Below are 12794 nucleotides of genomic sequence, written 5' to 3'. Positions count from 1 at the left end.
AATAAATGTGAAAGGATTGATGGGGATCCCTTAGAAGCAACACTCGATATTAAATATTCAACGGAGTGGCGTATTAAGGGAAGATCCCAGTCATGTTACTTTCGTGATGTGAGGATTGGAGCGGAGAAGATATCAATAATTGCAAAAGTTAATTTATTTTCTTGTAGAAATAATTAAAATATTTTTTATATTAATTAATATTATTTAATAATTTATATTCAGCTATCCTTAAAAAAAACACATGTTTTAAAATTTAAATTTTTTTTCAGAAAAATATGAAGTCATTTATTAATTATTCCAAAGATACTGATTTCCCCATTGAAAATCTTCCTTACGGCATATTTTCAACGAAAGATGATGTATATTTTTATATAATATACCATTTTTTAATATATTAATTTTAGCCAAAACATAGGATTGGAGTTGCCATAGGTGATTTTGTTTTAGATCTTTCCAAAATAAGTCATTTATTTAATGGACCATTGCTCAAGGATAAACAAGATGCATTCAAACAAGTTATTTTTTAAAAAAATATATATTAAATTTGATCAATATATATATAGTCTGTTTTAAACTCATTCATGGAATTAAATCATGAAGCCTGGACTGAAGCTAGAAAATTATTGCAGCATATATTGTCTGCCAAGACGAATCCTGCCGATATGGAAATAGAGAATTTTATAAAAGAAAAGGCCTTAACCAAAATTTCAGAATGCCAAATGCACCTTCCTGCAAGGATAGGTGATTATACCGATTTTTACTGCTCGAGAGGTCATGCAAATAACATGGGAAAACTCTTTCGAGGCAAGGATAATGAACTTCCACCTAATTGGTATTATTATTTATATATGATATGTATTAGAAATCTCTAAAATTTTAGATGAGATTAATTTTTTTGCAAACACATTTTCTTATATAATTTGAATCTCTGAAAATAAATTTATTATTATTGGATTAAACCCAGAAGAATCAACTAAAATCTAAAAACCAAAACACCTTTTAAAAAATTAGAATGTCTTCCAAATAAAGATATAAATAATTAATATATACAATATATATTTTTTTAAGTTTTTTATTATTAAAGGGCATGACGAAAATAAGAAACCCATATTAAAGAAGCACAGATTATATAAAAACAAATATGAATTCCTGTTTAGCTCTTTAATATAATTTAGCAAAAGTTTTTTATTAATTTAAAAAAAGACTGGAATTAATATGGGCTATTGAAAATTTTTTAAATAGATTACACATTTAACTCTTTAATGTGATTGAGAAAATTATTTTCTAAAATTAGTTTATTGAAAAAAACATGATGGCTAGGAATCCCTTATTAAAAAGATTCAAATTTTAAATAAAATATAAAACCTGTATCACACTCTTCAGGAGAATTCAGAAGATGTTTTTTATAATTTAAAAGCAAAAAACAATATATAGGATATAAATCTTCAAAGAGTATTTAGAAATGTTAATATTCGTATTAATGGAAAAAAGGGCCATGGACAACTTTTTAACCAATTCACTCATTATTCATTCCACTACTGCCCAAAAAATTAACTTAGATAATTTTTAGTCATTTTTTCTTACTGATAAGTTAAGGACTCTCTTCAAAGCTTTTTCTAAGATATATGCCATGAGATCTTCACCTATTTTTAAAAATGAAAATATCCTGGCTTTTTACAATGATCTTGAAATTAAAATTATCCTTTCTTTCTTTCTCCTTTCTGAATTGCTTTTAAAACTTAAGTTCGATTTACACTTGGCTACAAACTACCCCTAACTTGTAAATTCTGGCGGAATTGACAGGTGCTCAGAGCCTATCCGCATAGGTATCATTTCACCTAATGTGGGGTTTGTCAAAATTAATTTGATGAAGCTATTGAAGATCTGAAAATCATAATGAATAACAATTTTCAAGTAAGCTTTAGGGGACTTATATATCAGAAACCTGTAGAGGTACCATTTGTAGGCCCGAATTTTTTTAAAATTATTTTTATTTATTTTTGATTTTTACAGCTAATAATGACGATTTCAAATATTCGGTTTTAAAATATACGACCCGGCCCGGGTAAATTTAAAAAAAAGGCCGGGCCGGACTTAGGGTCGGGCCTGCAGGTCTCTGCTATATATACCCTACGAAGAATAGTGAGAAGAGAAAATTGACTCTCCAGATAAATATGAAAGAAATATGGGAGGGAGAGGAAGGAATAGGACAAGATTTTGAATTAACCTATAGAGTTTGGAAAGTTGGAAAAAAAATGATATTGTTAATAATTAAAAAATTTTGTTAATACATAATGGGTATCCGTTACCCGGTCCGAATCGTTCCGCTAAGTTTTTTTAAAAAAAAGTTTTTAAGACTTCGTTTTATCCGGTCCACCACGTAAAACCTAAGTGTCATGAGGGGCGTTTTTTCTGGTTGCCATTGTTACGAAGTAGCTTGAACTCCCGACACTTCCTGCCTTCTCGGTTGAGCCGTTGGTTGAATTTCCGATGTTTTTTTCCCTCCAACCTCGATCTCCCTCCTCCGGGGCACATTCATCTGTGGAGAGTCTCTACGAACTAGTCCCTCTCCACCACATTGGGCGTAGGTCTTCCACATTGACGGTGGCACTACCCGTGCCTCCGCGCTCCGGGGTTTGACGCCCATCCTGCTCCCTAGACAAGAGTCTCCATTCACTGACCAACGGTTCCATATCTATACTGATCATGGTCGCCCTCGGCATATGTGATTTCTAAATCCATATAATAACCTAAAGGAAGGCAACATAACTAAGAATAAATACTAATCTCCTATTACTAAGGACCGTACTATAAAAATCTCCTGTAATAGTCATACCAAATAGCGCTGGGAACCAATATCGAAAACCTCAAGATAAACGAAATATTGCTATTGGTTTTAACAATATTTTCTATTTCTTATATTGGTATTGGTATTGATTGGTATTGTAAATATATTATTTATTGGTATTGATTGGTATTGTAAATCAATTATTTATTGGTATTGATTGGTATTGTAAATCAATTATTTATTGGTATTGATTTGTATTGTAAATCTATTATTTATTGATATTGGTCCCACTCCCACCCCTACACAAAATACCATATTATCTTATTATAAAAGTAATTTTGCATATGTGTTTGTTTGTATATCTGATTCGATAAAAAAAAATAGGAAAAGAGAAACAAAAATATTTTATAATAAAATTAAAACATATGGTTAGTTTTAAAAAGAGAAAATAATAATATGGGGTATTTTTTTATTTTTTTTGTATGTACCTAATGTAAAATGTTACAGTAATATTTTGTAATAAGAAATATAAGAAAACCATTTAATTATTAAATAAAAGATTGTGGTATGGAAGGAAATGTAAAAAACATCGTTAAAATATTGTTTTTTTTTCGGTGATGTAACAAACATCCACGTGGTGTGGGATGGGTCTAAAAATAGTTTTTTTTTGGAGATACAAGGGACTCCAAAGAGATTCTACTAAATTACCAGGGGGAGGGATAACGGTAAGAATTCATTTTTTAAGGGGGGGGGGGGGCTCTATTACTGCTAAGTTTATCATCATTTCGATGAGTGAAGTTGGACCCTGCTGGATATTGAGAACAATTTACACTACGGATCCGAACCGTAAAAAGTATCGAAGTATCGGTTCATGATTGGGTTAAGGTACTATTTGAACTTCTTCACATACAAACTTATTGGGTCTCGTGATCAAAGTGATATCCTGTTGCGAATGACGTCGTAAAAGTCCATCTCATTTAAAACATAGGGCTTGTTTAATGGCTGATTTGATTGGCACTTTAAGTATAATCATTGAATACTTTTATCGTCGCCAAATAAACACCATTTTTTTTTATAAATATAATTGGATTTTTTTTAAAAAAAATAAAAACATTACCTAACAAATAAATCGAATTAATCGGATCTTTAAAACTACAAATAAATCGAACCAATCGGATCTTTAAAACTATTGGCCTGATCCGATTTTTTTAAAAAAAAATCGATTAATATCGTCCCTGATCCAATCCGAAATTCAATGTCGGCACAACCTTTATATTCAACTAAAATAACTCGAATTGATTAATTTATTGAAATGTGATGACAGGCTCTGATTCAATCACTCAGAAACAAAAAAAATTCTGTAACTTAAGGTTCAATCAGAATTATTTCTTAATGATCAGGCAAAAAAAATAAATTGCTTAGAAAGATTTAATCAGATAAAAATGCTAAAACTTTTTAATATTTTACTAAGGGGGGTGGGGGGGGGGAAGCACTATTAGGTGAATTTTTTTTCCCCGTATATTTTGTTGGAGATCTTTAAGTCCACTAGGCTTTCGGCTATATTAGATATTTATATAAATAATTTTTGAGTTCTCACCATTTTCTCGTTAAAATGATTTTACTTTCAAATTCTTTCGTATTGATTAGAAAACTAGCAAATTTGCATTGGGGGGTTGGGTAGGGAGTTCCCCTCCCCATTGGTTAGGCGGCTATGACCAATTAAAGAAGAAGAAAAAATTCTGGGGCGTTTTACCTTTTTATCCTGAGCGAAATTGTATAGGTCTATGGACGAACAACCTATTATTTTAAAAGTTTTAAAAAAAATAGAGCTTAATTATGATGCTATATATAAGATAAATATATAGGTAATCTTCTTACTTTCCCTAAATGTTTAAGTAGCTAAGCTTGTCCCTTGTTATGCGTACAGGTAACTGCGACTCAGAGGTCTGCGAAGTAAATTTTTCGCAGCCCGAGCCCGAATTAATTTGTACAAATTTGAGTTTGAATATTGTAATAAAACCAAAAAAAAAATAATTTATTTGTATTTATATCATCGCCACATTAAATAAAAGTTTAGTTTATTTGACGGCCATAATAATCTAATCAAGATATACATTGAGTTGCATTTTATAAAATTTGTGAAAAATATCATTAAAAAAAAGTTAAAATACAATTGAATTTAAAAATTATTGCGATCATTTAAAAAACAGTTTGCATGATTTATGTCGAAAGTAGATGATATTATAGTTAAATAAGAGACTAAAAAAAGTAATGACATCTATATCATTAAAAGGAGTCCAGTTTATCTGGTTTTAAACTGGTCCTTTTCTCTCCAAAGGCCCTACCAGCAGCTGAAAACGCTCTTCCACTGCTAGCCGACGAAGCAGGCAATAGCTAGGAATTAGAACCAAAATACTACTTAAATTTGGAAAGTCATTATGATTTTGTCTTTCGCCAATTTAAAATATTTATCATCTTTCGATACATAATTTACCTTAATTTAACTCCGAATCTTATAAATAATAAGGCTACATTTACCGGTGGGTTATCACGGGCGAGCTTCCTCGGTTATCGTTAGCTCCACACCCGTTACCCGACCCAATGGTCAGACTCAACCTGCTAATGGTTTCTTCTTTTTTTTTTTTTAAAAATATAATATTTTATACTTATAGAATTTTTTTTTTTTAAAGTTCAAATAGGAAAATTAAAACTATATTTAAAAAATTGAAGAAAAAAAAAGAGGAATGGAAAGACGATGAGAAATAGAAAAATAGAGTGAGTGACAAATAAATTATAAAATGATACGTTTTGATTGACAGATAAACCCCCGATCTTCGGCCCCAGCTCCAAACTGGATATCGAATTGGAGATGGCCTTATTTGTCGGGGGGCCCGAGAATCCTCTAGGAAAACCGATTCCCATATCCGAAGCCCATAAACGGATATTCGGACTCGTGCTCATGAATGATTGGAGTGGTATAATTTTTTTTTCTTCTTCCGAAATTTGAATTTATTTTTGTATCATCTGTTTAATTAATTAAACACTAAAAGAAGAGAGACCTAAAAAAAATGGCGATTAATTTGGTTGGAGAAGCACTTTTTTTGCTTTTTTTTTTTTATATCTACATTGCAATTAATTAGTGGTAAGCAGAGTTGTTAAAGGATCTAGATACAAGTATCTAGATATAAAAACGTGGTACTGTATCTAGATATAAAAATGTGGTATCTGTATCTAGATAGATTTTTGATTAAATAATCTGTATCTAGATATTATTTTAGACGTTGTATCTGTATCTAGATCCATTTAAAAAGTATCTTTTATCAACTCTGGTGGTAAGATACCATTTTCCAAATATAACTCATTTATTTTTTTAACTGAATTTGAAGGTTCTGGCCAGAATCCCTATATCACGTGATGTTAAATTATTCTGTTTGTAGGTAGAAATCCCTAATTATTAGACTCTTTACAAAATAACTCCTCGTTATTGTTAACTGAATACTCTTGCCAGTGTCTATCTCGTAATGTTTCGGACATAGTTGATTTGATTTCAGTTTTATTTATGATTTCACCGCTAATGTTATGATTTCGAAATGATTAGTTATAATTTGAATGATGGTATTTGATTAAAAATTGTTAAAATATACGCGATATCAGGAGGGGGGGGGCGTATCTAGGATTTTACTTCAGAGGTGAAAGGGGATGTAAAAATGTCAATCATAATTTTGAGATGACAGATTTTAAGGAATATTTTTTTTTATCCTAACGATTTTAGAAAAATTCGAAATTATGTATAATAAGGGAAAAAAGATAAAATAAAACTTCTTATTTCGTTTTTTTTCTCTGTTTTTTTTAAACAATTAATTTTAAGTTCTAATGGTTTAGTTAACATTGTTAATTTAATTCCATTTATGTATAAAAATATACATTTCAGAGGGGGGGGGGTGAGGGTCAAATGCCTGCTTGACACTTCAACCCCTCTCCCAACCCCACCCCTAAATACGCTATCGCCTGTTAATGGCTTGCCGGAAATAACTAAATTTCAGGCTACCTCAGAGGTTAGCTCTGACGAAGCTTTGCCTTACTCCTATGTTTTTTTAATCATATAATAGCCAGGGACATCCAAAAGTGGGAATATTTTCCACTGGGCCCATTCCTGGGAAAATCTTTCGGCACATCCATTTCTCCTTGGATCATCACTATAGACGCCTTGAGGCCCTTCATAGTGCCCAACGTTGTGCAGGTTTCCTTATTTATTTATTTCCTTTATTTTTTCTTTCTCTCCTTTATAAATTAAAAAAAAAACCTTACATATCTTCGTCGTTTATTGTTCCTATTCAGGTTTACCCTGGGTAGGGACATTTTCCCTTCTAGACTTTCTCTATTTTAGGCGGTTATTGGCATCTCCCAGTGTCAAACCTAACTTTTTTATGTCATAACTAGCACCTTCATCCAGCACGTCTTTGGTCGCTTCTCTAGGTAATATCTTTAGAGACAATATACTAAGAGCCCCACCCCCCATCCATCTCTTTCCCAATCAATGATGGTTGTTGTTCATTTATCGGCAGAGTTTAGAATCCGAACTAAATGGGAATTCCGGATAGATGTCGCTCTAGACCGGCTAAAATTTTAATTGGCGATTTTTTCGGCTAGTCCCTAAAAAATGTATTTGGCTCGCTAATTTTTTATGAGGGAAAAACCCACATAAATTTCCATAGTTAATTATCTGTTTTAAAACAAAATCAAGCCGACTGGAAAATTATTAATGTAATTTGGAGTCAACTCGGACCTAAAGGACTTTATAATCTGTAATTCTAATTCTACTCAATATTTTCTTTTTTTTAAAGAGATATTTTTCAAGATGGTATCCCAAATTAAAATTTTCATGGTTTTTTTTGAACTCTACGTTAATGTAAAGCGGCTATCCAACGAAAAAAAACACATTTATTGCTTACTTTTGGACGTAGGCTAAAATGAAATTGTTCTATCTACTCTACGTATAAAATCAATTAACGTAAATCTTCTTCTCCGTTTAACAACGATTTCCAGGCTTACCCAGGTTGGCCAGTTTTCACTCTGATTTAATCATGCAAGGTTTTTACAATCGGATGTCTCCTTCCCTAATATAGGGATATCAAGAATGTCTTTGTGGATTTTTTGCTTTCATTCACGATGCTTCGCTCACTGGATCGACATCAATCCCCCTTAGCTTGGTTTTTTTTACACCCCAAAGAATTTTGCGTAATTAAGCCGGCATATGTTTTATTTTCCCTTTAAAAAAAAACCCCTCTTAACCTCTCTATAATTTGTTGTGAAACGTTATTTTTCTCTTTTCACGCCCTAATAAACCCTAAGAATAACTCATTCCGATCGAGTTTCAAAGATGATGGAATGAATCCATACCCGAGCCAGACCTCATGGAATGCCCAAAGCTTCCATTTTTTTTTCAAGTTGATATTGACTATATTTTACAAAAAAAAAATAAGAATGTATATTTTAATTTAAACGCTCGATAGGATCCCGAAGCTATGCCGTACTTGAGACACGCCGACGCTTTCAATTTTAACGTTGATCTGGAAATCCTATACAAAAGTTTTTATAAACCCTCCTCCCCCTTCTAATTATAATTCTCGTTAGTGAGGTAATGTTGTTAAAAAAACGGTTGACACGATATTTTATCCAGAAAAAAAATATCATGCAAGCCTACAGATTCTGCTAATAGATAACACAAAGGTTTTGAACATCTACCAACAAAATTTCTAGGGCTTAGAGGCGATATTTTGTTTGGTTAAAATATTGAGTCGACACTGTAGAAAAAGTGCCAAAAGAAAGCGAGCAAGAAAAGAAAAGTTTATATTTCTTAATTATGGGCCCTATATATAAAAAAATATTTTTATTTCGTGAAATATCTCGATATATAGCACCCAAAATGGAGAAGCCGGAACTGCTGTCTACTCCTAACATGTCAAAGGTAAATGAATGACTGTTTATTATATAACCATAAATAAAATAAAATATTTGGGATATATTTTTTTTTCCCACCACTATTCATATAATTGTAAAATAATTGTCAACGGATTTAAAAACAATCTGTCCACTTCACACATCCCGTGTTTTGCTAAAATAAATATTTTATTTATTATAAATTTCATGTCCCTATGTTCCAAAAACTCATGAAATTTACTCAATTGAACAAAAGGAAAGGAAATTTAGATGATAAGAATGTTTATTCAATTTTTTACCAGTGTGCATATAATTCTTATAAAATAATCATAATCACTTTTTTTTAAAAAATTTTTTTTATTATTATTTCCAAAATATCTAAAAAAAAAAAAATACCCCATTATGGTTAGATTTATATGCATTTATTTTAAAAAAATGATTTTTGATTTCACAATTTGACATAAACTAGATATATTATAACAAAAGGCTGAAAGTTATGGTAGGGTTAAAAAAAAAATACTTATTCTATTTATCTAGAATCAAAGAGAGGGGTTGGGTGGGGTGTTAAAGCGTTTGTTTATGAAAATCATAGTATTATTCTAAACTTTTAAAGTTATCGTCTTCAGTGCTATGTTCATTCTTTAGTTTATTACTATATTTTATTGTGATAATAGACCAGGCGAATATTATCAGAAAGGATTTAAATTGTTATAGTACTACGGCGCTAGGGAATTGCAAATACCTTAAAAATCAGTCAATTTATTATGATCATTTGCGAATATATTAGGTGAGTTAGATAATTCTTATAATTATTTTTTAAAAAAATACGTATTTACTAACATCACTGTATCTACGCTAGGATATGTAAAATAGATTATACTCAAAAATCATTAGATTATTTACACTTAGCGGAAATTTATTATTGTAAACAGAGACCTGCTGAGGTACCGTTTGCGAGGCCCGACCAGGATATTTTTTTAAAAAAAATTTCAGGCCCGGTCCGGGTATATTTAAAAAAAAATTAAAATACGGCGCTACCCGTATACCCGGGCTTAGGGCCGGGCCGGTCCTGCAGGTTTCTGATTGTAATTATGTTATCCTTTAATGATACTTTAGCTTTGCCATCACAAATTTCACTGCAAGCTTTAATAGATGATTTTTCACCCTCACTTATTTACTAAATGTAATACCGGGTCATTTCTTTTTTTTAAAGTTTTTCTTTAAATTTATAAAATAATATTATTCACATGTTATCATCTTTAAGTTTTGTTTTTCTTGGTTTTTTTTAAGAATTCGAAACCTATCTTCTCTCTTCTCTTCTTCTTCTCTTCTCTTCTCTTCTCTTCTCTTCTCTTCTCTTCTCTTCTCTTCTCTTCTCTTCTCTTCTCTAAATACTGGAATTAGTCGCCAAGAACCCTTTGAATTTCCGGGCCGGAACTAACCGATATAATTTCCTTCAAGTATAACCGGAACAGATTAATCTTGAATTTTATAAACATGAACTGGAATGGAAATGAATCGTTATACTTAAAAAGTTCAACAATACTAAAAAAACAATGAAATATTATAATATATTAAACAGTAAAATTATTATATTTTTTTTATGCTATAGCATTTATATTGGAACATCAAACAGATGTTAACGCATCATGCCAGCAACGGATGTAATTTGAGAGCCGGGGATCTTATGGGAACCGGGACCATTAGCGGAAATGTATTTTTTTACGCCTATTTTTTTTTTTAAATAAAGGAAAATTTCGAAAAATAAACTAAGCTAAGCCAGTTATATATATAAATTTACCCTTTACGGCAAAAATGTTTAACCCCTTCAAGTATTCATATCTTCAAGTGACAAAGTAAAAAAATTAAGTACAAGATAGGTGGGTAGATTAATCCTCCAAATTAGTTTTTTTAGAAAAAAACACTTAAATATTATTAGAATACAGATGTACTTTCCAACTCCCAAAAATATTTATTATACCTAAAAAAGTATCGATCAGACACTTTAGATCAGGGATGCTAACCCTAACCCAGGCCCCAAGAATTTTAAATTCCATTTAGCGGAAATTTTGATAACAGTAACTTAATCGAAACCGATTTTCCTAAGATGGTCCGAACTCGCCTCAGGTCCATATTACCCCGGGGTCAAAGAGTTGCCCTTAAATCGGTCTCTTTGTTCTGTGGTTTCAAAATGCCCAATCAAACAATTTTTTTATGAATCATCCCTGCTTTAGAGTATCTACTTAGTTTTACTATGTATCGGCATCGTTTTCTGAGTGATAACGGCATTTTTCTCGAATCAGGAATGGATTTACCTAATCTCAATTTGTAACATAACAGGATCCTAAGGAATTCGGTTCATTGGTGGAGTTAAGCTGGAACGGCACTCGTCCCATAGACCTCAAAACCAAAGATGGCGCCGACAGTAGGTGTTTTCTGCAGGACGGTGACGAAATCATATTGCGAGGCCATTGTCACAACGAGGAATATAGAATCGGGTTCGGGGAATGTGCCGGAAAAATATTGCCAGCCCCACCCCAATAAATAATTCTTCCAAAAATTCAAATCCTACTGCATTTAAATATAATTTAGTAGTGATTTTATTATTAAAATTAAGGATTTTATTTTATACCAAATTATTTCTTTATTATATCTTATTTTCAAAATAAATAACCTATGGTTAAAATATTACGACAAAAGAAATAAATAAATAAAACCATATCTCGCATGCCTCTATTATATTAACTTTGCTTATTATATAAAAATAAAAAGTAACAATTTACAATGATGTCATCATATCAACAAAATAAGCATATTTTTTAGTTTTTGAACCTTTTAGTGAATACTGTTACTTCACAAAATATATTTTAAATAGCTTCTATTGGATACTCATATCGATATTTTGTGTTGATAAAATATTCCTGATCCCTCAAAACCTAGACCCGTACACCTAGTGATAATTATCATTATAATCAAGATATTTTGATTACATTTTATTTGAGCTCATATCAAATTTATTTTGTCTTGTTAAAAATATTCATAATAAATTTGCAATTATTGTTGGTCATGACCGCTTATTCTTTAACTAGGTTAGAAATAAAAGGCAACTGATTACTAAAACGCTTGTTATTGAAAGAAATAGATAGTTGTAAAGCAGATATAAGGAGCTTTAACTGAAATTGGGAAAAAAATAAGATAAAAATTAAAAATGTAATGGTAAATAGCAAATTTTCTTTTTAGCAGGTCTGGGCGGACTTTTAGATAAATTTAATGGGTCGGGAAACTTGCGCCAAAACTCTTGACAGGTCAGGTCTTGCAGATATCTAACACATAATATGTTAACCTAAAGCAAAATCGCTACAAAAAAAATGTATCTTTTAATTTATTTCTATTAATTCATATCTCTAAAACGGCAAAAATAGTCTCAAGTAGAGGCTAAACGTAGACGTTTAAATCAATTTTTTTAAGGGATGATCTTGACAACGCCATAATGGAGTTAGTCAAAGGTTATTTTACATTACTATTCAAATAACATTATAAAACGTCTATAATGTGCATTTCTTCCCTTAAAATTTTTTTAATATTTTAAAAGCCATTAAATAACGCATAAAGCTTGGTGGCAGTAATAGAATTTATCGGCAAATGGGGCCATCGAAAAATACAAATAAAAATATCAGGTGTTTTATGTAATAACGTTTACAAAATCTAAGGAATGCAATTAAACCCCAACAAAGCTTTCTTGGCTGATTTAAATTATTTTAGAAATAATTCTGCACATATTAGGAACTCGGATAGTTTTGATCTTTTTGGAAAATATCATATATAATGTTTGCAACCGCCAAAATTTACCACATGTTCAATCATTTAATTTTAAAATCTTATGTCAGAAAAATATTTATTGCTAGAATAGTTAGGGGGGTATTCGGCTATTTTGACTCAATCTACAGGCAGGTCCTGAAACAAACCCCACCAACACTAAGATGCGGATTAACTCTAAACTAGGGTGAGGGGATGATCCTCAGATTAACCGTTTTTAGCGGAATTTCCGACTATTTGCCAGTGAATC

At 31.2% G+C, this 12794-nt stretch overlaps 1 protein-coding gene across 1 annotated transcript; it reads left to right on the top strand.

The window, feature by feature from the left end:
* Window positions 1-275: 275 nt before the first annotated feature.
* On the top strand, window positions 276-11450 carry LOC135922429 (fumarylacetoacetase-like). The gene is made up of 10 exons (XM_065456803.1): window positions 276-359; window positions 405-515; window positions 564-832; window positions 5316-5413; window positions 5608-5763; window positions 6898-7028; window positions 8302-8377; window positions 8707-8756; window positions 10341-10442; window positions 11069-11450. The coding sequence occupies exons 1-10, from the start codon at window positions 276-278 to the stop codon at window positions 11270-11272; spliced, it is 1281 nt and encodes a 426-aa protein (XP_065312875.1). The 3' UTR covers window positions 11273-11450.
* The last annotated feature ends 1344 nt before the right edge of the window (window positions 11451-12794 follow it).

Source organism: Gordionus sp. m RMFG-2023, chromosome 1, assembly GCF_954871325.1.
Source record: "Gordionus sp. m RMFG-2023 chromosome 1, tfGorSpeb1-WG-v2, whole genome shotgun sequence".
Lineage (NCBI taxonomy): Eukaryota > Metazoa > Nematomorpha > Gordioida > Chordodea > Parachordodidae > Gordionus > Gordionus sp. m RMFG-2023.
The sequence above is the reverse complement of the archived record's forward strand: the minus strand, read 5'-3'. Positions and strand labels throughout refer to the sequence as shown.